Source organism: Elephantulus edwardii, unplaced genomic scaffold, assembly GCF_000299155.1.
Source record: "Elephantulus edwardii isolate Elephantulus edwardi_28Jun2011 unplaced genomic scaffold, EleEdw1.0 scaffold00003, whole genome shotgun sequence".
Taxonomy (NCBI): Eukaryota; Metazoa; Chordata; class Mammalia; order Macroscelidea; family Macroscelididae; genus Elephantulus; species Elephantulus edwardii.
Window position 1 is genome coordinate 21,390,985 of NW_006399753.1, and position 24,325 is coordinate 21,415,309.

General features: G+C 40.9%; 1 protein-coding gene across 3 annotated transcripts in view; it reads left to right on the forward strand.

Moving 5' to 3' along the window:
• Positions 1 to 24,325, forward strand: part of ENPP2 (ectonucleotide pyrophosphatase/phosphodiesterase 2) — an 88,323-nt gene that overhangs the window by 33,019 nt on the left and 30,979 nt on the right. For 2 of the 3 annotated variants that reach the window (XM_006879321.1, XM_006879322.1), the window contains exons 9-13: positions 3,468 to 3,523; positions 9,166 to 9,231; positions 10,014 to 10,086; positions 17,153 to 17,261; positions 20,503 to 20,628. In XM_006879321.1, the coding sequence (XP_006879383.1) occupies positions 3,468 to 3,523; positions 9,166 to 9,231; positions 10,014 to 10,086; positions 17,153 to 17,261; positions 20,503 to 20,628 (430 nt within the window). Of the gene's footprint in view, positions 1 to 3,467; positions 3,524 to 9,165; positions 9,232 to 10,013; positions 10,087 to 14,786; positions 14,943 to 17,152; positions 17,262 to 20,502; positions 20,629 to 24,325 lie in introns of all 3 variants that reach the window. The other variant, XM_006879320.1, reaches the window with a different exon arrangement.

Below are 24,325 nucleotides of genomic sequence, written 5' to 3' on the forward strand. Positions count from 1 at the left end.
ACTCCCTCATCTGTTTCAGTGCAGTTCTTATTGTAAACTTTTAGAAAGTGCAGAAAAGTATTTATTGTTGTTGCTGTCTACTGTATAATTGGAATCGATCCATAGCTGACCCTCCTGTGGGCTTTCAGAGGCAGTTAATCACACGGGAGGAGAACCCTGACTCTCTGGGTTGGAATAGCTCTGTCATAATCACATGTAGGGGTTTTGCTATGCTTTTTGTATTTTATCAACAATACAAAGGCTATATCTGGTGACATTCATCCTCGCACATCCTGCTGTCCAGATTAATGCCCACGTTAGCATGGAGTCTACAACATTTAGGGTTGTTGCTTTTTAAGTGCAAGGTCATCTTATGAAAAACTGCATCAGCTACTTATGAGCATACACACTTCCATTTTTAAAAGGATAATTACCTTTTTACAACCCCAGATTGATCTTACCACTCTCTATATTCCAAATATTACCTAGTACAATTCCCTTGGAATTAACTTTGAGCTCGTGGAGTCAGAACTGACCAGTAGCAGACCCTCCAGCAGGATTTAGAAGTTGTATATTGCATGAGAGGAACATGCCCACCTTTCTCTCTAGGAGCTGCTGGTGCATTCAAACCAATAGAGAAGCACTATCTTTGGATTATTGGAGCAACACCCTGTGGACTAAGTCTTCAGCACTCTCTGGAAATAGCTCAGTACTACCAGTAGTAAGAAGCTGCGTTGCAATCCTGAAGACACTCGGTTCAAATCCACCACTCCTCCACGGGAGAAGGATGGACAGTCTCCTCCCTGTGTTTAACTGCCTCTGAAAACCCACCAGAAGGTCAGCTGTGTGTCGATTCCAACTTGATGGTAAACAACAACAACAACAACAACTGGGTTTTCTAGGAAATTGCTTGGATATGAATATAATACTAAGCAAGTATCTGTGATAATACAAGAAACATAAAGATACATCATTTAATGGAAGCAGCTGGCGCTCCTGAAGCCTGGAATGGTTCTGAGACACCATGAGGCATCCAGTACTTAGCTGGCGTTCATCTTCTTTCTGACAGGAGCTGGAACAAGAGGGAAACCAACTCCAGGACATTGAAAGCAGTTGGAGTAGTGGCACCACTTCGGGTCAGAGCTCCTCTAGAAAGCAGAAGGGTGTGTTGGCTCAACCTGGGTAGAAGACATCAAGCGATCTGAGTGCAGCAGGGCCCCATTCCTTGCATATCAGGGGAATCTGCCAGCTACCTGAAACTAGATGGATCTGAAAGAGGGACTGGATGCTCTCCTGCCTCATCTCTGTGTACCAGTTGCAGCAGCTGTGGCTCTTGGTGCTGTGAATCTCTGGATATCCTGAGGGATCAGTAAGGAGCCCTGTTGTTGGCTGCTAACCAAAAGGTTGACTGTTTAAACCCACCTTTGGTGCTAGAGAAGAGCACTGAAGATACCAGGAGAGCCAGCGGGTCTGTCCTGGAGAAGGTGAAGCCGGGTTGCTCCTTGGAGGCAAGATTTTGAAACTCTGTTTCACATCCTTTGGGCATGTTGCCAAGAGGGGCTTAGTCCTCAGAGAAGGAGGTCATGCTTGGAAGGCTGGAAGGACAGCACAGAAGAGGAAGTTCCTGGGCAAGATGGATTGACACAGTGAGACTGTGGCACTGGGGACAGGTGTGTCAGAGACAGTGATCTTGGCTCAGCCCAGGGCAGAGTTCAAAGCTGCTGTTCATAGGGTTGCTATGAGTTGTAATTGACTCGATGGCACGGAACAACAGCATCATCAACAACAACCATTCTTTGAGAGAGAGACCTGGGAATCTATTCCTGTAGGGAATATATATAGAAAACCCTAGGGGCTGTTCTACCGCATCACAAGAGGCCAGCAGAAATTGAAATTGACTCATGCAGCAAGACCTCGGGGTCTGTGGGCCGTTCCAGGTTGGGTGGCCCAGGCTGTTCTGTAGCCGTGACCAGGCTTTTGGATGGCCTCCACCTCTAACCTACTCCTTTAAACAGAGCACAATTGAAGTGGGAAAGGGCTGCCTACAGTTTTTGCTTTGGTTTGATGACAAACTCACCACAATTCTCTGGTGGCCTCCACACTGGTCCCTAAGGGAATTGAGTTTCTTTGCATATGTTCCTGTGCAGTGAGCGTGCTGGCCTCTCTAAGTGGTTTTTAGTGTGGCCTGGTAGACAATGGGGTAGGCATGTCGGAGACAGTGAGATTGACCCAGGATAGAGTAGATAGGCTTAGGATAGGTTCAGAGCTGTTGTGCATTGGGCCACTATGAGTCGCAGTTGTCTCGATGGCACGTAAAAACAACAACAACAATGGGTCAGGAGCCATGCTACAAAACCGAAGGTACACATGGTTCAAACCTGCTAGATGATCGATCCATGGGAGAAAGATGGGCAGTCACTGCCTGTGCAGTTTTTTACCTCTGAAAACACACAGGAGGGTCAGCTATCATTCGGCTCTGACTTGATAGCACACAATAACAACAGCAACAACACTCTATTTTTCATGTCAGCTTAACTATAAAGATGAAAATTGACTCAGTCTTTAGCAAATGCTAAGATACTGTCTTCAGAACATTGTTGGTGTTAACTAACTCATTAAAGCTTGGATTAATCCCACATGCTAGGTGGTATGGTCTACATTTCAAAGGGAACTGGCATCTTGTATGATTTCTTGGAGGACCACGTATGTAGTAAGGGACAGAGACAATGGGGTTTTTTTTGTATTATTATTTTTTTGTGTGCGTGTACCGTCAAATCAGATCTGACTGGTACAGGAGGAGATTGTCCCTCCTTCCCTGGCAGAGCATCTGGTGGGTTCGAAAGAGATAAGGTTTAAGATACCGTATTACTGTGTACAAAACCCATGTTCTTGACTATTCGGTCTTTTGCCTCCCAGTAGTATGAGCTGTGAAAATAAAATATTCCAAAAGAGTTCATGAAGAACTTGGCTTAGCCAGCTTATCTCAGAAACGTATGTCTAAATTTTCTCCTCATTCGTGTAGTTAAAACAAAACAGAGCAAGACACTTACGATCCAAGAGGCTGGCATCTGTGTGCCAAATTGAGGTTTCTTCTGAAGACATTACATATAAAACAAACATATGGTCCACTCCTGGGGCTTTCATCAGCAGAAGTTGACCACATAAGTGAACCATCTAAACCAATTACCAGAAAACACAGGTACAGAAGATGGAGACTTTTGTGATGAATGATGATTGAAACAAAAAAAATCATTACAATCATAGCCTTTGAGAGCTTTTGCAGAAAACATATTGAATAACGTTTATAGAAAGAGCAATTCTGATATCCAGATGTGGCGAGGGAGAGGGGAAAGGTTGCAAATAATGTGAAATTTATGGTGGGGCATGGGTAAAATGTAACATCTCTGACCTAATATATTTTAAAGTCTCTTTTGTCTTTGACCCAAAACTGAGAACATCTTCTAAACCTCTTGTCTTTTCCTCATTAGCTGTGGATTACAGCCACTAAACAAGGTGTGAAAGCAGGGACCTTCTTCTGGTCTGTGTAAGTCACTTTTTTCTTTATTTCATGAATGCTTGCAAATTTATAAAGTGCCTACTTAGTGTTGATTTTCATTTTAGTTAAATAGAAGAGCATTTTTAAAATCAGAATTTTAGAATATTTACTGATTCAAAATAAGCTTCCAGGCCCTCTTCTTCCTCCCAAGTCCTCACTTCTCCTCCTTCCCTGACCACCCTTCCTTTGCCTTTTCCATCCCCACTCTTTTTCCAATTCTTTCTTAGAAAAAGTGTAAGGAAGGAAAACACTGTCTTTTCCTTTAGATTTTATGGAATTTTGGTAACTTACCACCTAGAGAATGTATATTTATTTTAGACTCGGTTTATTGCTGTGGCTTGCATTGTTATTTTATATAAACATATTACACCATGCTCTCTTTATTTTTGTTCATAGCTTTTAAAAGTGAGTGTGGCTGTGGACAGATGGGGAGTTGATATAGTGGCCTGGAGAGTGGAGCGATGAGATAGAAAATGAGGGGGAGGCCTCTGTTTTCACTTCATTTGCTTTTTGAAGTCTAAGATTTTTCCCAACAGAAAATAAGGCAATTCCTCACATGGAGATGATAGGCAAATTAATAGTTAGTGTTCATAAAATGGTCTTAAGATGCAACTTGCCTAATGAAAGTATCAACATGTTGATTATTTTTATGGCTTCTTAGTAAGAAAAGGAATCTGTTACAATTTTCATGAGACTTTTGTTCCCACTAACATGTTCTTTCCATTCTGTTCCCCCCCAAACTACCTAGAGGTGTTTTTGTACTTGTCACTTATGCCTTAACAAAAATCTGCCTTCAGATTGTTGTATAAAAAAGTTAGCATAGTACATTTACAAACTACCTCCTGGGGGGAGGGAGTGGTTTGCAAACATAGAAGGTGTGTGTTACTTGTATAAAAGTACTGTATTCTATAACAGCATGTTGAAAGTGTTCACAGATTCAAGCTAATCCCAAATGGCATTGTCTATAGTCTCCAAATTCAGAAACAAAAGTAGCTTTATGGTGTTTTGTTTTGTTTAAATCAGATTTGAAGAAATTGAAAATTTAAGAAACCAAGTTGAAATACGATTTGAGACTATGAGGGAGCCTCTTTTAAAAGATTTTGTTGTATTTTAGGAGGTTTTCTGAGTTGAGAAAAACTGTGAGGACTTTAGAAATGATACCCCTCAATATAAAATGACTTCTTGATTTACCAGTTTAGTCTATGCATTACGTATATATTTTTCCTAACCCTTGACTGTCATAGGTACTTAGAGAGGCCATTTCTTCTCCTTGGCAATACATTTGGCTCGCAGAGTGGAGACGAGCCAACAATATAATTAATACTTAGTTCAGACCCTTACCCCCTGGAACTGCAAAGCTTCCTTGAAAAGGCACAGTGTTCTGTTTTGAATGGCAATTTTCTCCACCCATTTCAAACCACTGACAAGAAGGTGGCTTTTGTGTGCTCCAAAGATGTCTGTAGTTTTGCTCTGCTTCTCAGAGTGTCTGGGAAAAGATTTTGATTCTTTTTGTCTCTTTTTTATTACCTTTTAAAAGCTTCTTATATATATATATAATATATTTTTTAAAGATACAATCATACTTTCAGTTATTTAATGTAAAAGTCACACATAGTATATTCAGGGAAATCCACACATGCTTATACTCTGAAAAAAAATTAAATTTATAATCAAATTAAATCTGTGGGCCTAGACTTTAAGGATCATATTTTCTTTGAATTTGGCGTTGTAGTGCTGGGGAGTGCTGGTGGCCTAGTGTGTAAGGAGTTGCACTGCCAACCCAAAGACAGGCAGTTTGAATCTACTACCTACGCCTTGGGAGAGAGATGGACAGTCTTTTCCCCTGGAATGTGCTGTCGCTGAAAACCCCCTGGAGTTGATTCCAACTTAATGGAAACAAGTTGTTGTCATATTATAGAATATTACTGAGATTGAATGAATGAAGGCATTGAAAATGTTTAGTGGCTTACTTGGTACACAGAAAAATCAGCAGGTCGTGTTTGAGCTCTTCTTTACGTTTCTATTTCGACACTGACCAGACAATGTCTATATATGTCTGAGAGCATTTTGTCCCCATTAACAAACGAAATATTTCATCTAGCCCTTTTCCATCCGTCCTGCCCAGTCCCTCTATGCTTCATTTGCATGAGAGAAGCCTTGAGAGTACAAAAGGCTACTAACCAAAAGATTGAGTCTCTCAACTTTTCTCGCTGTTCCATCTAGAAATCCCCCTGTGTTCTTTTTTCATAGAGACTAGAGCCAAGGAGACCTGGTAGGACAGTTCTGCTCTGTCAAACGAAGGCTTTCATTATAAGGCAGTTCTACTTGGTCTCATGGAGTTAGTATGGGTCAAAAGTCAACTGGGTGGCACGTTGGAACAATGTGCTTGGCCTCACGACAAAGTCTTCATCAGTCAACAATGGAAAAGCCACTGTCACAGGCCCTGATTCCCTTTCTTTCTGAACACACACGTGCCTGGGACAGATTGGTTTTACTATTTGTTTCTTATCTTAAAAGTTAGTGGCTAAAGGCTGTGGGGGGTTTTGGTTTTGGTTTGTGTTGTATTCCTCCCCTGCCCCCACCCGGTTACTTCAGAATGATAATCTAGAATTTCCAGGAAACTTAGAGAGAGATCAGCTCTTCCAGTACCTCACGTTAGAGATGAGAAGTCTAAGATCTAGAGAAGGTTGGATGTGCCAAATGCCGTGATAGGACTGACAACCTCCAGATCCTATTCTGATGTTCTTGCTGTCCTCCCAGTCCTGTCCAGAAAGGATAATCATCTCCGTGTCTTCCCAAGAAAGGGACAGTGGCTCCTCCATAATGGTTGTTTTGGCAGGAGTATCTTCTATCTTCCTATCATGCTTGGAAAAGTGGAGGATCAGAGAAGGAGAGGGAGACCTTTGATTAGATGGGTTGACACAGTGACGTAAGTAAAGTGGAGGTTGTGAGGATAGTATAGGATCAGGCTAGGTTTCTGTTTTCTTGTACAGGGTTTATGTTTTCTGTGAATCGGAACCAACTCTATAGCGTCTAACAACAATAATTTTATATCTTCAGTTGTTATTGTTGTGCGCCCTCAAGTTAGAATCATCTCACAGCTGACCCTCCAGTGGGTTTTCAAAACCTGTAAATCATGCTGGAGGAGATTACCCATCTTTCTCTGGAGGAACAGCTGGTGGATTTGAACCATGTGCCTTTGGGTTGGCAGTACAAACTCCTTACCCACTAGGCCACCAGAGCTCATATCATTATTTATAGTCACACAAAAGCCTTTAACAAATATTTTATGAAGAGTTATCTTTATAGATGAATCTGATGCCAAGGGACCAAAGTTAACATTTTTGCCAAGGCCTTTTATGAGTCAGGTCTGTTGTGTTAGTGTCTCTTGCAATATTCACAACCATCTTATGTGATAACGGCAATGATTCTCTTAACTTTAACGAGATGTGGAAAGTTCAAGGGACTTATTAAAACCCTGTAACAAGCATATATTGAAGTCATGATTAAACTGAGAAATTTTGGCCTCTGAGATGAGTCCATTATTCATTATCCTCTCTGGCCAAACACTGTACTCGCTATGGATTTAGAAGTTAGCACTCAAGTTTCCATTTTTCTATAGACACAAAGTGGATTCATGGCAGCAAAGTCTGTGCTGAGTTGTGCTGAGAATCCAAAAGCTGCACTTGTCCAGCAGGGTAGAGATGAGTACTCTCCTCTCATTACAGTTTACAACTTCAGAAGCTCAATGGAGGGTGGTTGCTATGATTCAGAACTTGCTCTGTGAATGAGTGAATGAGAGTGAATGAAGGAAAAGGTCACAGCATTTACACTTGGTACATTAGGAAAGGATTCAAAGAGTGTCAAGAAGCTGTGCTGCAATCCCAAAGGTATGCTGTTCGAGGCTACCAGCTGCTCTATAGAAGAAGGATGGGCAATCTCCTCTCTAGGATACACAACAAGTATGCTGTTCTGACATAGGGGATTTCTGACTGAAAAATTAAATACCATAAGCAATTAACCTGACTTTTCTATACCTATTATAGTTGTGTTGTTTTTGTTGAGTGCTTTCGAGTCAGAACCAGGCTATATATAGCTGGCCCTCCAACAGGTTATAGAGACAGTAAATTACACGGGAAGAGATTTCCCATCCTTCCCCTAAGTAGCAGCTGGTGGATTCAAACTGTGTGCCTTTGGGATTACAGTGTAGGGACACCTTTATTTAGTAGGATCTGAATATATTTCAATTAGGACTAATTACAAATATTATTTTTCTGGCCAGTGCAGTAGTTCTGAATAGAGTAGGTGTGAAGAATGACACGTTTCCTATAAGTCAGAGATGAGTTGTCCAGGATGATTGGCAGTGATGGTGGCAGTGATGCTGGCACTGATGGTATTGATGACGGCAGCTGTGGTATCTGTGGTGTTGGTGTTGGTGGCATGCAGGTTGTGGTGGCGGTAGGAGAGGAGAGTATGCTTGTTTTGAGCTCTTGCTAACTCTAGCCATCTACAATGGTCCTGAAAATGTGTCTTTCTCTTCTCTCTTGTTTTAGTTCTGCAAGACTTAAAGGCTGTATAACTTAACAACCTCTAGCAACAGTTTTTACTAACCGCAAAGGAACTAGACTATTAGTCTGACTCTTCATGAAATACCTTGAAGGCCTATTTTTGGTTGGAGGGGTTGTGGATGTGAGACAGAAAAAAGCCTTGTATTCTTAGTTAAGAAAGGATACGTGAAGTTCTTCAGAAACGAAGGTACCACTCAGCTGTGCAGCATCTTTATGTCCCTCAGTGTCGCATAGGGTGATGCCATGCCAACCCAGCACTCTTAAAGTTAGTGCCAGGCTTAGAGTAATTATATTTCAACAGAGGAATGAGTCTTAAACAAAAGTCCTAGTAGATGAAGATTGTGGCCCTGTATAGTCAGTCTCATAATTATATGATAGATTTTTAGCAATTTGGAAAAGAATTTTAAGATCACCTTCCCTAACCTCTTTTTTTTAATTGGAAAAACCTTAAAGTTTCAAGTTAAAGAATTTTCCTAAAGTCTATAGGTAATTAGAAACTGTGCTATTACTAATTCATTTAATTAGGAAGAAAAGCTTCTTAGCACTTCCTATGTATTAGACACTGCGTTAATCTCTTTCGTGTCTCCAGCAGAGCTGTGCAATGTGTTTTACTTTTGTACTGATGAGTAAATGAATGCGTACAGGGGTCAAGAAGCCTAGACTCTCACAACCAGCAAACGGCAGATGGAGGATTAAATACTGAGTAGTCTATGGTCAAGCTCGTGATCTCACCCACGGAAGCACCGCAGTTCTGAACCCAGAGTCCTGCCTGCCACCTCCTTCTGCCTGCAGGGACGGCTGTGCTCAGCACGGTGGGCCCCTCATTTCGACTCCAAATCAGAATTTCCAGTCTTGTCCCTGTGGCAGATGTTGAGCTATGTAATGTGCTGCAAATGGAAATGGCAGCCTAAATGCTAAAGGGGGCCTTTTGCTGAGAACCAAGTGAAAAACAAATTGTGGGAACCCGTGTGCGCCGGGCCCGCGTGCCAGAGCAAGCCCTCCTCTGCTGGGGTTGGGGGAGACCCGGTTTAACAGTCTGCTCTGCTTGGTTTGGCCCCACAGAGTCATCCCTCACGAGCGGAGAATATTAACCATCCTACAGTGGCTCACCCTGCCTGACAACGAGAGGTACTTGCGTCCTCCCCTCTCTGCCCCCCACCCCGCTGCTTTCTGTAACTTTCCATCTTAGGGTCGAATCGGGTGTGCAGCTAGATGGACTGGGAAATAAAGCGGCAGCCAAGGTGTGGTATTATTAAATGTTTTATGGTTCTTAGCCTTAGGCTTTATTTCCCTAAGATGGATACAGTGAGCTTTGGTTATTGGAGCTGCTTTAATTACTTCAATTACTGCAACTATTAATCGTTGTCATGTCACCATGGATCAAAGTTGAAGGGAAGTGAACCCAGTGAACTTTTGTGAAGTGAACCAAGGATTAGGGAAACTTAAGACTGACTTTTTACCTTGGGGGTGGGGGTCATCCTTTCAGGCTGGGGGTTGAATGTCGCAGGTGCACTTGGCCTGTCTCTTTTACCCTGAAGATGAAAGACCTGAATACACCCAGATATTTTCCTTTGTGATTTTTTAAAATTCTTAAGTAGTGACAAGTGACATTTGATAAATGTCAATAGTTCTAGAAAGGCTTCAGGCCTTTTATTCACAGAGTCGCTAGGAGTTGAGCTCAACTGGACGGTAATCAACAACAACAACAACGATAAGTCCTTAGCAGAGTAGTCAGAGAAAAAGAGGGTGATTATAGAGAAAACACAGGAATAAAAGAGAGACAGGCAGAAGAGTTTTCCACTGAATGAAAACCATGGTTGGGCGGTGATCTTTGAAAAGTTGTTCAGGGGTAGTTGGCTTTCTTTGTCGTACATGATTCAGGAGACATGTGAACTCTGACTTTCTCACAGGCCCTCGGTCTATGCCTTCTATTCGGAACAGCCGGATATCGCTGGACACAAATATGGACCCTTTGGCTCTGAGGTTAGTAGCTTGTCATCTGCTTGAGGAAAAACCACGTTCTGAGGCTGCCTGACTGACCCACTGACCTTTTCAGGATTCGTACAGCATTTCTGCGCTTACGTGTATCTACAAGGTTTGGCTAAGAAGATGTGTAAAAGTCCCAGACATGCCCATGTCACTTATAGGAACTTGATTTCCAATTGATTTGATATTTGGACACATCCTCAATTTGGTGTTTATGGCAAATGATCTCATGACTGAGTCATGAGGTGCAAAGGCATTTTTCATCCTAGGTCAGGACCAAGGAGTTTGGAGAAAGAACATGTGGCACAAAGCATTGCAAGTTGATTTCAGCTCCCTTAACATGACATCGCTCCTAAGCGATCTTAAAAGCAAAAAGAAAATAAAACAGAAAAAATATGCCCGCTGCCAGTTCTGACTCATAATGACCCTCCATTGGGTTTCCAAGTCCATAAATTTTAATAGGAAGATACTGCCTCTCTTTCTCTGTGGCTGCTAACTCCATCACAGAAGCAGACTCCTTAGATAGTCTTAGCAAGTATAACCAAATTATGTGTTAAAGCAGTGGGCACATTTGTTAATACATTGGACATATTTCTACATCTGTGAAACTACAGCCACAATTAAGAGTATGAACATATTCATCAACCCCCACAGAGAAGCTAATTCTTAATTGAGAGAGATACACTGTTCAAGAAATCTATTTTAAATAGTATGAATCTTAGTGGAATCTTAGTGGAAGCCAACCTGTTTATAAGGTAATATCCAGAGTAAATTCATACTGAGAAAGTTAGAAAGAATAAGACAGAATGAGAGAGAGAGAGATAAGACAGAGAGAATGTTTTGACAGTCCTTTTCTACTGTAGAGATGGAAACCTTTCTGGAGTTTCTTAATCCTTTATACATATGTTGGCCTTACAAATATAAACTTTTGAGTATTTTAAAGTGTTTTTCACCTCTCTTTCTTAATAGGTGATGACAGTTACTTCTGCATAATAAATCTTGACTTGGGATGAGAAATAATTTTAAAATATTTTGGTTGATGGAAGCTCTGATTCTCTAATGGTCTGTGACAACCTGTTGACCCTTCTTATGTTCACTGTGTTTGACCCAAGAGTGAGTTAGAGATACAGATAAATGCATCTCATTTAGATATAATTGAGCAGGATGTAGGATATCTTAACAAAGGTTATAAATGCCAAGGAGTCGTAAGTATTTCTGAAAGCTTAAACATGGTAGAAAAGCAACAAGTTCCATGGTGAGTTTTTTAAACACTAGAAAGTAATGACTACATGAAATGGTTCTTAGCTGGTCTGAAGTCATTGAAATAATTTAACACTAATGCTATCTCTTTGAAGTTTAACTAGCGCTGCCGTGATTGTGAAACGCAAATGATAAAATGAGATAATGATCTGCATCCATGAAACATAAATCTTCCTTTGTCAGGAAAGAAAACCAGAGAGAGAAGGAAAAGCTGTGTTATCTTTTTTAGCATGACTTTCTTTGAGATTAATCTAACATGAACAAAAGAACCACATTTTATGAAAATGTTGAAAGTTTAAAACAAAATAAAACGTCTAAACAGACCCATGTGCAATGTTTAAAGTTTCAAATTTGCTTGCGTAGGAAGCTTTCTTAGAAGGCCTGCTGTAGTAGGCAACATGGAGATTTTCCCCTCCCATTCATGCCATCATGTTTACTGTATTTTTTTAAAAAGTTATTACTATTATTATTGTTGTTATACTAGTTTATTTACAAAATTCGAAAACATTGTTTCCCAGAGCAGATTCTTCCAATTTTCCTCACTCCAAACATGGAGATTTTTATAGTTTTTTTTTTTAAAGTCTTAAATGACCTTTTTAAGTACTGGTAAGTAGGGAATTCACACTTTCAGTCTCCTACATTAGAATACTTCCCAAAGATTCATTTTCTCTTTCTTCAAACCAGGTAAAAAACAGAATGATTAGTAAATGCACGTGTCCAAGTTATTTGTATACATTCTCTTTATGTTCTATATTTGACTTTTAATAACACAGAGATTATATTACTTTTGATTCTCATTTCCATAAAAGTCATATGCCTGCATAACATAGCTTTCTCCAGGCACTATCTTTGCATTTCAAATATGTGACCTATTTGGAAGTGCCTCTGTGTTATGCGTAAAGATGAGGAGAGGACTTAACTGTTGTTTCTTTACTACTGAGCATCAGAGACCTAAAATGGGATGTTAGATCCTTTAATCTGCATTAGTGATGGTTCTATGCCCAGAGTTGTTAATAATTTTAGAAACAGGGGTTTCCCCCATACAGTTCTAATGAAAAATTGGAAATGTTCATGCAGTGTTCTTTTCAATGGACTTATTACAGCAAATGTCTTCTTCAGCATTCATTGGGTATGATACTCTTGATCAGGGCTCTTCAGTGATGGTAACCTAATCCCTTTCTCTTATGTTCTTCATAAGATAAGGAATATTTTCACATGTCAACTGTTTCCTATTTCTCATTGGATTCTAGGAATCCTGTTTTATCAGAAGAACATAAAAATGGTTTACCTTTTTATTTGCATTTGATTTAAAACCCAAAACTAAAACAAGTCAACAAAATCCGTCTTCTGTCATAGATGAGTTTACATATATATATATATATATATATATAATAAATTTGTTGCATATATAGGTTATGCAAGCTGAAAGGTTATTTTTAAAATAAAAATATAGTGCCTTTTACATAAAACAAGCATATTATGTTTAATTTTTAATCAAAATGATTCTGTTTAGCAAGATGCTTGCTGTCTGTTCCAGTGAGAAGAATCTTGATGTTGCCTTTACTGTTTTATTCATTTAATATCTGAGTGCAGTTCCCCACCCCCACCCCAAGACTCTTCTCAAAGGAGATGACCAAACTTTGAACCAATGGCTTCGAGGAATGATTCCTTGCTCCTGGTTTCTTAGTGTAATGGTGAATGTTCTGAAATGGCCTTGCTTTGTTATGGGCATCATTTTCTTCTTGACCTTCTATGCTTTCTCTGTGACCCTTGGATCGGCTGCTTCTCCAGGCCTCGAGGCAGAGCTTTGGCTGGCTAGTTCCTACCTTCAAATGGCAAAGTATCCTCCTGAAAAGCAGGGGCATTTGCCCCTCTATCTCCTCATCCTCTTAATAGCTTCAGGCTAAATCTTCCCAAGTCAGACTAAAGTATGGCTGGTCAATGAGAGCTTAGCTTTCGTCCTCCGCTAACATTCAGAGGAAGAAATGGATGCATTATAATCGTTGAATGAAAACCATCTTGCTAAACCCAATCTCCCCCGGCTGCTCCTCTAACCTGCTGCCCTTGGAAAGACTCGCCTTTGAAGTCTTGGGAATGTTGAGGTCTTTTGCAAATGGCCTGGTGTCTGCTGGGCCCATTTGAGTGCTAGTGGAATGTATTTGATGACCATGACATGGAATACCACCCTCCTGTTTTCTTTGCTGCTCTCCTCATGGAGATTTGCCTGAAACTGGAAGCATTAAAACCAAACAAAAGCAACCCCAGAGTCTGTGGGCTGTGTCTTTTAATTGCTCCACCGGAAAGAGAGGATGGGACGGAAACGGAAGTGCCTTTGCAGTGGCTTTGCCTTGGAACAGTGAGTGCATGGCAGTTGTCCTCCTTGGGTACACTAACATTGTTACTCCTTGCTCCCTGCATCTCCATGACTTTCTGGCCCCGTCAGGAGAAGTCAGCCAGGCAGATAGCAGAGCTTGCAGCTTTAATTCACCTTTGCACGAGCAGCAAATCAGGGGCCTGTTGTTCTCCTGCATTTAGAAGTCCCAAATGTTACCTCCCCTGACTCAGTTTTTGTGTCACTCATGACTGCCTCCTAGAATAATAATAATTTTTAAAAGCCCCAAATGACCAATTTGCCTCAAAATGGGACTTCTGATGGAATAGAAGTTGACTCTTGACATGTATGCCAAATTTGAAGATACCTTGATGACGTGATCTGATCTTGTACCTAATTTAAAAAGAATTTTTCAGAAGACATTCTCACTTGTGGCTATGCCTTACTGTTGACTTTCTCTATGCTGGAGACCTAAATGGCCAGTGAGACGTTCTCCCCTGAATGTCCTCATTTGTGAGAACATTTGTGATTCAGGACGATTGCTTAAATTTCACTTTATCTTTGACTTGTGTTATCCTGTTACCTAAAAACCATAGTGACAGTTGTTTTATATATATACACAGTTTTTATATACTGTTGATATATTTGGTGGTGTGAATAGATTCTTGTTGGATTCTGAATTGGAACCTCACATGTAAACTTCATTATCACCTGGAAATGAATGAAGAGCTGGTCTCCTGGTTCATGTCTAGCCTCTAAAATGTAGAACACTCTTATATAAGGACCAGTCTCTTGATGCAGGAGTCACTTCTCCATGCCACCTTCCAACATGCCCCTTTCAAAAGGCTCCTTACCAACAAGAGACTACGTTCTCAGTAACAATGTTGTTCTCAGTGAAGAAGCTGAGAATATTAAGATTGACTTAAGAGCCTTCTCCCTATAACATTCTCTAAACTGCCCCTTGTACCAACTCTTTCCTCACTTAAGGAGCCTTAGTTTCTCCAACTAAGACTCTGTCGATCCAACTGGCATAGTGTGATCTTTATGATCTGACCCAGAAGGCCAGATGACTTCTGAGTCCAGACATCTCTATTCGCCAGTACAGGAGAGTAGTTATGGTTCATCTCTTACTTCGGCTAAGAGACCTAAGAGGAAGGTTACCCCTAAGAGGAGACAGGAAAGACCAGTTACTCCTCCAAAGAAAAGAAGACGGAAATTACATAGGATGGATCAGTATGCTGCCGAAACTCGTCAGGACAAAGTAAGTCGATCTATTGTTCCAAAGCTTTGTGGCGGGCAGACCTGAGTTGATGGTTTCCTTCAGCCCTTGGTTTGAAAATGCACTGAAAAAAATCTATAGAAAAAAATCTGGTGCAGCATCCTTGACTTCGAGTCCGGAAGAATCTGGCACTTCAGAGGTTAACATTAATGTGACAACTTCCTGAACTTTCAACAAGACATAAAAAAAAGCAGGGGGCCTTTTATTCTGCCTAGAATTACTTGTCTTAAAGGGAGTTCTGGTGACATAATTGCAGCAAGTTTTACCATTAACCCAAAACTGTGTGTCTCGGGCTGTTCAAATTCACAAGTCACTCTGCAGGAGGGTGACAGGCAATGTCCTCCCAGTGCCACTTACAGGCTGGGAAATCTTGTGGAGAGTTGCTGTGAATTAGTATTGACTTGACAGCAACGAGTTTGTGATTTGTTTTGTGGTTTTAAAACAATAGATATTTACTATCTCATGTTTAGGTGTTTTGGATGCCTTTATTCACAGAATTGGCCCAGAAAATTTGTTCCCTGGGTCTCTTTGCTAACCAGCAAGATTGTTGTTGTTGTAGTCGAGAAAATCTTTAAACGCACTCTAGAGCAGAATTTTACTGAAGATTTAGGTCTGTCCCTTCAGAGGTCACACTAATGATTAGATTGTAGATAAAAAGGTAGAAGAGACAACAGGGAAAAGAAAATGGTTAGAATATATTGTGGTTTTTTTCTTCTCATAGTGATAGAAATTCTTTCTTGTACATTCTGAATAACGAGTATGTTGTTACTTTCGCTGAGACCTCCAAATGGTTCTGAAGCAGTATCTTATTTCCGATTATCTGAGCTGATGACAAAGAGCAGATACTGAATCTTATCCGAGGGTCCCACTGCTGAGTATATAAAGGGAAGCCCTCGCGGGGGTCAACAGGTGCACCTTGGGCCTTCTTTACCTGCTAATGATCTTAGAGGAGAATAGGGTTTTCGTCAACTAAGTAAATGTCACTTAATCCTGCATCTTTTAGTCCATTCACATTATACTGCACAGATTGTCCTAAAACCTTTCTATTGTGATTTCCTAATTGAGGCAGGATTTAAAAGATTGACTTGTCTCTGAGAAAAAGTGTGAAGTTTTATGAGGAAAGGTCTTGATGCATCTGAGAAGACGTAAATGGAACAGACTGTGTGATGTGACTGAGTGAAAAGGAAGTGAGATCCTGACTCTTACCTCTGTCCCCTTGGCGTATGGGCCTGTTTATAGCAAGGCTGTGGAAGCTCATCTCAAGTACTGTCAAGTGGTTACGTGTCTGATGAGATCTTTCCTGAGAATCTTTCCGTTGCGTGGTTCAAGATGAGAACAGGGTGAATCCCTTAGAAGTGAGAGTGGGGGAGTATGCATGTCGTTATAAACGTCCATGTGAAGGAAGAAAATGAGAGGTGGATTCCGTACATTGTAAGACTTTCGAAATGTTTTTCAGAGGAGAATGACAATTTCCTTCTACATTATTCTAACTCAGAAGCCTTTCAGAAAAAGCTCGATGGTTCACTTCATTGAACTTGGGACTCTTGTAGACACCTTTTTACTCAAAATCTCCTTTGAACTAATTTGAGAAGCAATGATTTTTATTTTCCTCTTTCAGGTTAAGTTATTAAGATAAGGACCCACTGCTGTTAGAGAGGTGGGGGAGTTCTTTGGAGTCTTGTTTGGATGGTATTGTGTTAGTGAGAACCAAATTCAGCTTCTTGGGAAAGCTTTCCATTTCACCCTCACACCGACTTTTGATTTATGTAGCTTCACTCCTCTTGCCATGGTGCAAATCCTTGGGGAATTTCACCTAGGAGGCAAGAGGCTCACACCATCAGATTTTCTGTTACTCTCCAAAGTCTTTTATTTCAAGAACATTGTTATCGTTGTCCATGTCTTTTCTCTGAAAAAAAAAAAAAAGAATGTTTCTTAGTAATCTTTGTTTTCAATTGTTATACACAACCATCTTTAAGGAGAGTGGATGAGGAGATATTTCAATTTCCCCAAAAGAAGATAAAGCCTTTATTTAGCCCATATTTCTGCTCAGAATAGCAGGCAAAACTCCTTAGACAAAGCTCTGCCTCCAGACCTGCATTTCCCTGTTCCCCAAATATTCTAGGGGTGGAAGTCCTATGAGAACCTGAGAAGGAAAAAGAAAGCTCTAGAGACTAACTTGTTCCTTTTTCCAGATGACAAATCCACTGAGGGAAATTGACAAGACCGTGGGGCAATTAATGGATGGACTGAAACAATTGAATCTGCACCGCTGTGTTAATGTCATCTTTGTTGGAGATCATGGTAAAGCTTTGCTTTTCTTTGTCTGGTAGAGCAGATCTATCCATAACATTCCAGGTGAGATTAGGGGAAGGCATCTTAGCTCTCAGCACTCCAGGCTCTGTTCTTTATATCCTTATTCCATTTTTTCAAGGGTGGAAAAAGAAATCTGCAGACCATGACTCAAAAGCATGCCCTGAGAGGATCTAGGGTTCATTTTTATCTAAGTAGGAATTTCCTGCATCTTCATAGTCTTTCCAGGAAAGTGGTTGGTACGAAAATAGGTCTCTAGCTAAATTATCTGATGATGACCGCTTTCCTTATGAATGTGATGTTTCAGGTGATAAGGTGACATCTCTGCCAGACATATCTCCAAAGATGTGACTAAAAATTAACTACAATATGATAAAGAGGCAGACACAAGAGATTCTTGTCCAAGAAATAATATACGAATAAAATAGATTGCTTCCTTCCCCTGAAGGAACCACAGAACTCTGTTGTGGTAAAGAAACAGTTGTTTTGATTCTGAGTCATCATTTTTCTATGTTAATTTCTCAGTAGAAAAAAATTCACAGCTCCTTTCCCAACATAATCATAAGCTCTGTAAACGGAATTACAAAACTGGAGCAGAGGTTCTTGTAGAACATCCTCATATCACAAGAATGGAGATTGAGCTCTAGATAAGGTCTCTTGCATTCTAGAACAATCCAATAGAAAAATATGGACCCAGAGGTGCTGGCTGCCACCTTCTACTGGAGGACCAAGGAATAGGAAAAGGGTTCACTCTTTGGCTGTAAACTGGAAGTTATGTTAAGAATGATGGACAAATCTCCCTAGACTGAGCTTTGTTCTCAGACCTTAAAGTGCCCCCCCCCCCAGAGTATTCTAGGTGTTGATCTAGAAGAAACTAAAGCATTCTTCTAGAAAGCTGTAGGTTTAAACTTGACCCAACTTACTCCTCTGTGGGGATGGAATGTTTACATTCTTCAGAGCCAGATACATGAGTTTGACTTAAACAGGTGCAGACAGGACAGTGACTTTGGAGCATGTGACACATCTGATTCTATTGATTCTATCTGATTCTATTGAAGTTGCCCAAAGATAGGGAGAACATCTGGTTACATGTGAGGGCCCAATGCTTAAAAAGTAGATGGGTCCCAAGGAGTCATATGATAGACTACTTTGGAGGCCATCAATTAAAACCCTGTTGTACCAGTGTGCAGGCTTCTGAGATGAGTGCATCTTTTGGTTTTGGCGAGGTCACATCATATAAAACACAAGATATGAATGATTATAAAAGCAAAATGTATATGAACAAAACAGCATAAAGGAATTATTGTAAAAAGCACAAGGTACATGAATGAAACGCAATATATATAAATGACTATATGAAGACCATTTACGATAAAGGTATTTCAGATTGTGAGCAAAGGAGTTTTGATTGTACCTGCCTCTTAAGAGTCATGTCGCACTGTTTATTATATTTCTTTTTCTATCAAAGGGTTTGGAAATTTAAAGGCAGAATACATAGCCTTTGTGCTATGCTGGGGGCTGTTTGCCTCTTTCCTTCTCTTCATTTCAGTTGACTTTGGAGAAACAAAGATGTGTGTGTCTAATGTGGCATCCCAGAAAGTGAGGATTTTAGTTTTCCCAGAATTGGCTTACCTTGTGTTTATTCCCAAACCTTGAGATAGTCCTTTCTAAACATACTCCTTTTTAGAAACATTTATCTCTCTCCTCTTTAAGTATATCTGTGCCGTTAGATTTTGCAGAGTGATATTTTAAATCTTCATGTTGTTGTTAGCAGTCAAGTTGATTCCAACTTGTGTGCTGAGAAGAATTGAGTACTGTAGGATTATCAGGGCTTTGACTGTGTATAGGTAGATTTCCAGGTAGATGTCTTCCGAGATGCCTTCTGGGTGCGTCAAAACTACCAACCTTTCTGCTAGTTGTTGTTAATCTGCTTGAGTTAGATAATGACTCACAGCAACCCTTTGAACAATAGCTCTGAGCCTTGCCTTTTCCTAACCAACTTCACCCTCTCAGACACACTGACCCCATTGCCACAGTCACTGTGTCAATCCATCTCATCCAGGGTCTTCCTCTTCTGCTTGTAGTCAAGTGTTTAACCATTTTTGGTCTTCTAAGGACTCCTTTTCATAGATCCATGCAAACTTAACATATTTAAAAAATGACAGGAAAGACCTTGATCAGCTTCCATTTCTATGATTCTAAGATCTGAAGGTTTTCCTTTTGTTTTTAAACTCCCACAAAGCAGTCTTCCTTTGAGGAGGTGAAAAACAGATATGGCAGAGAGAAGACATATTTGTTCAAATACTAGCAAAATTCCTTGGTGGCACACTGGTTAAAACACTTGGCTGCTGACCGGCAAGCCAGAAATTTGAACCCACCTGTTCCCCCTCAAAAGAAAGATGAGATATTGTGCTTCTATAAAGATCCCTGTCCTTGGAAACCTTACTGGGTAGTTGTACTCTAGACGATAAGGTTTCTATGAGTTGAAATTGACTAGACAGCTGTGGATGGACCTTTTTATGGGTCCTCGTTGGCAGCTTTGTGTTCTGACTAATTGCATAGTTCACAAATGGTTTTCAGGGTTATTTTGGTTTTGCATTTGGATAGCCATTGGTGTTTTTTCTTTCTCATCTCATTGCCCATATTGTTTCCTCAGTAACTTCCAAGGCCACCAGTGGAGACAGAGCAAGAACTAGTGATTATTTGGTCTGCAAAGGGAAGATATTAGAGAAAGAGCTGAAAAATGACATTTTATAAAAGAGACGGGACTGTGTATTTCAGCTATCTGCACCATCCTCAGCTAGGAAGAGTTTAACACAGTATTAGATTATCTTTTGTAAAAAATAAATCTTTTTCATAATGACATTGCAAAGGAGTTTACGTTTATTTTTTGCTTTCTAAGCATGGTTACTTCCTTTGTTTGAGTCATTCTTGTTGGATGACTGAGACTTAATTGAGAAGCTGCATCCTCCGTCTCCGGATGCTTGCCCAACAGCATGGCGACATCACATCCCATGTTCTGTTGAGAATCCTTAGAAAGTTTAAAGTTCAAGGGATCTCGTAAAAGAAGGCATCTCCCGTGAAGTTGTGAAAAATGAACTGAAAAACCTCTTTACTCATTAGTGCCTGTAACAAGATTTTAACGTTAAGTATTTTCTATTTATTTGCTTGCTTATTTATTGTGGTTTTTTTTTTTGTTTGTTTGTTTTGTTTTTTGTTTTTACCTCTGTAGGAATGGAAGATGTCACGTGTGATAGAACTGAATTTTTGAGCAATTACCTGACTAACGTGGATGACGTTGTTTTAGTGCCAGGCTCTCTAGGAAGAATCCGATCCAAGTTTAGCAATAATGCAAAATGTAAGTTGATTTGTAAAACACTGGGTTATGAGAGTGCTAACATAGATTTGGTAAGAGCTTAGTCTCTGAAATGGTACTAACCCCTGGTGGTGTAAGCTACGTGGGTTTTGCCGCTAATCCAAAGCTTGTGCCTTTGGGTGCTTCAACTCCAGCAGCTCCATGAAGGTAAAAGGAGCACTCTCCTCTCCTGTGATTTACAACCTTGAAAACCCCCCAGAGGCACAGCTAGGAGCTGGTTCCAGCTCAGTGGCAGTTGGGAGGAGGAGGAGTGATAACTCTCACTGAGTTGATTCTGACTCTGGTGGCCATCCACCTGGAAGGTCACAGGGTTTCTGGAGGAGCCAATCATCTTCTCTCCTAGACTGACTGGGGGACTCCACCTCTCAACGATTTGGCCAATACCTCAACATGAATGCTTGGGTATAAAGCCGGTCTCGGCCTCCACGACCTTTTTTGATAAGTGGTTTTACGTCATTTCTGCTTTCTGTGCCTCAGTTCTCATCCACCCTCCAGCTCACAAGTGAGCATGATTTTGGCAGTAGCCGCCTTGTAGGATTTCTGGGAAAACGGATCTATAAATGTCACTAAGAATGGTTCATGGCTTATAGTTGTTGTTGTTGGCCTTTAATAATAGTAAAATAAATGTTTATTCTTGTTTTTGTCATGTTGAAGTGTACTTAATTAGAAGCATGTTTATGATGTAAGCTTCTGTTTCCAAGGTAGGAACTTTTCCATCAGAGGGAACCCACTCTTGCCCACTGGCTGCCCACGATGGTTTAGCAGAACCTTTCTTGGAGCCTGAAAGTTCCTCGGGCGTTTCTTCGAGGGGTCCCTTTCTTTTTTAAAAAATTAATTTCAATGAACATTTACAGAGATTTTGGATTTCCATTCATTCATTGCTGCATTTTTCTCCCAGCCTCCCCCACTCCCCCCAGTTCTCTTTTGAAGCCCTGAGAAGTGTTTGGAAAGACTAGACATCAATTATTCAGGAGTGATCTTGTCACTTCTTTTACATATTTAGTTTACAATAGGGCCCCTGCACTTTATTTTGTAAATGACAGTGTTTTGTGCACTGCCAGCCAGCTTTGGAGAACCTCAGAGTTTTTTCTTGGAGAAATACTTCACCTTGGGGGAAAAAACCCTAAAAACCAATAGAACTGCAACAACAACATCCTTTAGTATTTTTGTGTTGTTTGACAAATAAGAAAACATTGCCATCAAGTTTAAATTTTTAGAAAATTAACTTTTCCCCAAATCAGGTCCCCAAGTTTGTGCAAGTGTTTCAAAAGCAGCTATAGACAACACTGTGAAATGGGGAAAAATGCAGTGTTTCTGACTCTTCTCCCTTCAATGTCCTCTCCTCCCTCACTTGTGAGAGGCAGGCACACACCACAGCAGTGGTCAGTAGCACACCTCTTGCTTTGAATATTTGCTGACCCAGTGTGTTGTTGTGTACCACAGAGTTAGAACTGACCCACAGCCGACCCTCCAGTGAGTTTTTTTTTCCCTTTTAATAATTTTAATGAACATTTACAGAGATTTTGGTTTTCCATTCATTCATCCAGTGAGTTTTGAGAGGCAGTTAAGTGCACAGGAGGACGTTGCCTATCCTTTCCCCACAGAGCTGCTAGTGGATTTGAACTGCATGCCTTCGAGATTGCAGTGCAGCTTCTTACCGCTAGGCCATCAGAGGTTTTATGCATTTTGAAAGGCATTTTTCAGACGTTGGTCAATGTATGGGGAAGTTAGTTTAGTGAGGGGGAAATGTCTTCCTTTGAAAGCATGACTATCAGTAATTAAATACTTTCTACTTTCAAAGTGCTTTCCAATGCGATCTCAGTTGAAAAGGCTGCAGAGTACGGTGGTTAAGTGGACAGGCGAGCGTGGTTCAAATTCCAGCCATGCTGCTTGCTGACTCTGTGACCTTCAGCAAGCTACTCAAGTTCTCTGGGCTGCGGTTTCCTCATCTATAAAATAGCATTGCAGGAAGAGAAATGAGAGAGTGTGTGTGTTTGTATGTATCATTGGGGTCAGAGCAGAACCCACTCATAGCAGGTTGCTTAGGGAGAGAGATTTCTCGACTTACTCTGCTGGAGCTGCTGGTGGATTTGAATTGCTGAGGTAACATGGTCTTAGAGCTAGCAGTCCAACCCCCAGCAGGCTCTCCTCCTAGGGATCCATGTATGCATAGGTTACATTAGTCGGTAGCACATAATGGAAGTTGTATAAAAGCTCTACTGTGAAGTTCTGGTTACTTTTTTTTTTCAGCTAGACATACATGCAGTCTCTTTTAAATCTTCCTACTAGCCCTAAGCCATAAGTATTAACCTCCTTTTATCGCCTTAGAGGGCGTTGATTTGGCTTGCTTAGAATATGACACGTACTGAGCAGCCCTGGTCTGTCCACTAGCTGTATAGAAGTAACTCATGGTTGTTGTGAAGCTGAACACTGTGACACTGATGTTGCCAAGAGTGAAACATTTTAGCTTTAGCTTTCATAATTTGGGATCTAAAGTTCAGAGAATAATCATTGGGTGTGTTTGTGTGTGTGTGTGTCCCCCAAAGCAGACTTGTGCCTGAATTTTTGGCAATTATGAACAAATACTTCTTAGCAAATGTGTTCCTTGAGTGCTCGCTGTGTGCTTCCTGAGAGGTAGCAGCAGTGGTACAGACCAGGCTGTCCCTCCGGCTCTGCGTTCCAGGGTCGGCCGCGTCATGACACTTGCCATCTCTCCTGAGTGCTGCCTGCCCTTTCTGCTGTTTCTGTAATGACATGCTGAAGCAAATGCTTTCAAAACAAAACACAATCCGGCCAACCTACAGTCTCTTTCTTTTCCTCCCTCGCAAAGGGGACCTTCAGATAATACGGCCCACAGTTTAAACACAGCCATCATTTACATAGTTTTCTTTTTAGTTAGTCCAGGGTATTGACAAAAATATCCCGTGTTTGGTGCTAGTGAAAAAGAAAGATTGTGCGCACATGTGTCAATGGCTGGAGAAGGCACAGCTAGTTACGTGATGACTCTTGCTGGCGGGGGGCTCTGGAGAGGATTTGGACTCATTGCAGCCCCATGTGGCAGGAGAGAACCACCCCTGACAGCTCTTTGTCTCTGGGGCGCTCTGGGAACGTGGTCTGTGGAAAGTTGTGCTGCTGATCAAGGTTTGGATCACCAGAAGCTCTGCAGGACACAAGCGAGTGATGTCCTCCCGTGGGATGTACCCCCTCAGAAAGCTCCTAGAGGGTCAGCTCTGAGTTGTTTCTGACTCTGTGACAATGGATTGGTTTGCTTTTGTTTGATTTTTTTTTTAAATAGCTTTCTAGGCTGTAATCTTTATGGAAGCAAATGACCAGGTCTGTCTTCTATAGGCCCACTGTGTAGTGGGTTTCAAGAGCCAACCTTTGATTGACAACTGAGTGCTTAATGATTGTCCCACCAGGAGTCTTAGCCTCCGTAATTGGACCCATGATACTCCAGTGGAAATATATATCATAAAACACACACATATACACACACATATCCAAAGGGAAAGGAAAGAAGGGGACAGGAAAAGGGGAAGGGGGAAAACCACTGTTTAACAGAGGCTAATGGGTAGAAGGGGATAAAACAGTGGCAGTTTGAAAAGACAGGGTGATAGTAGACATAGAGCAATGGTAATTAATTTTATAAAATATAATGTATATGAGTGATTGTATAAAA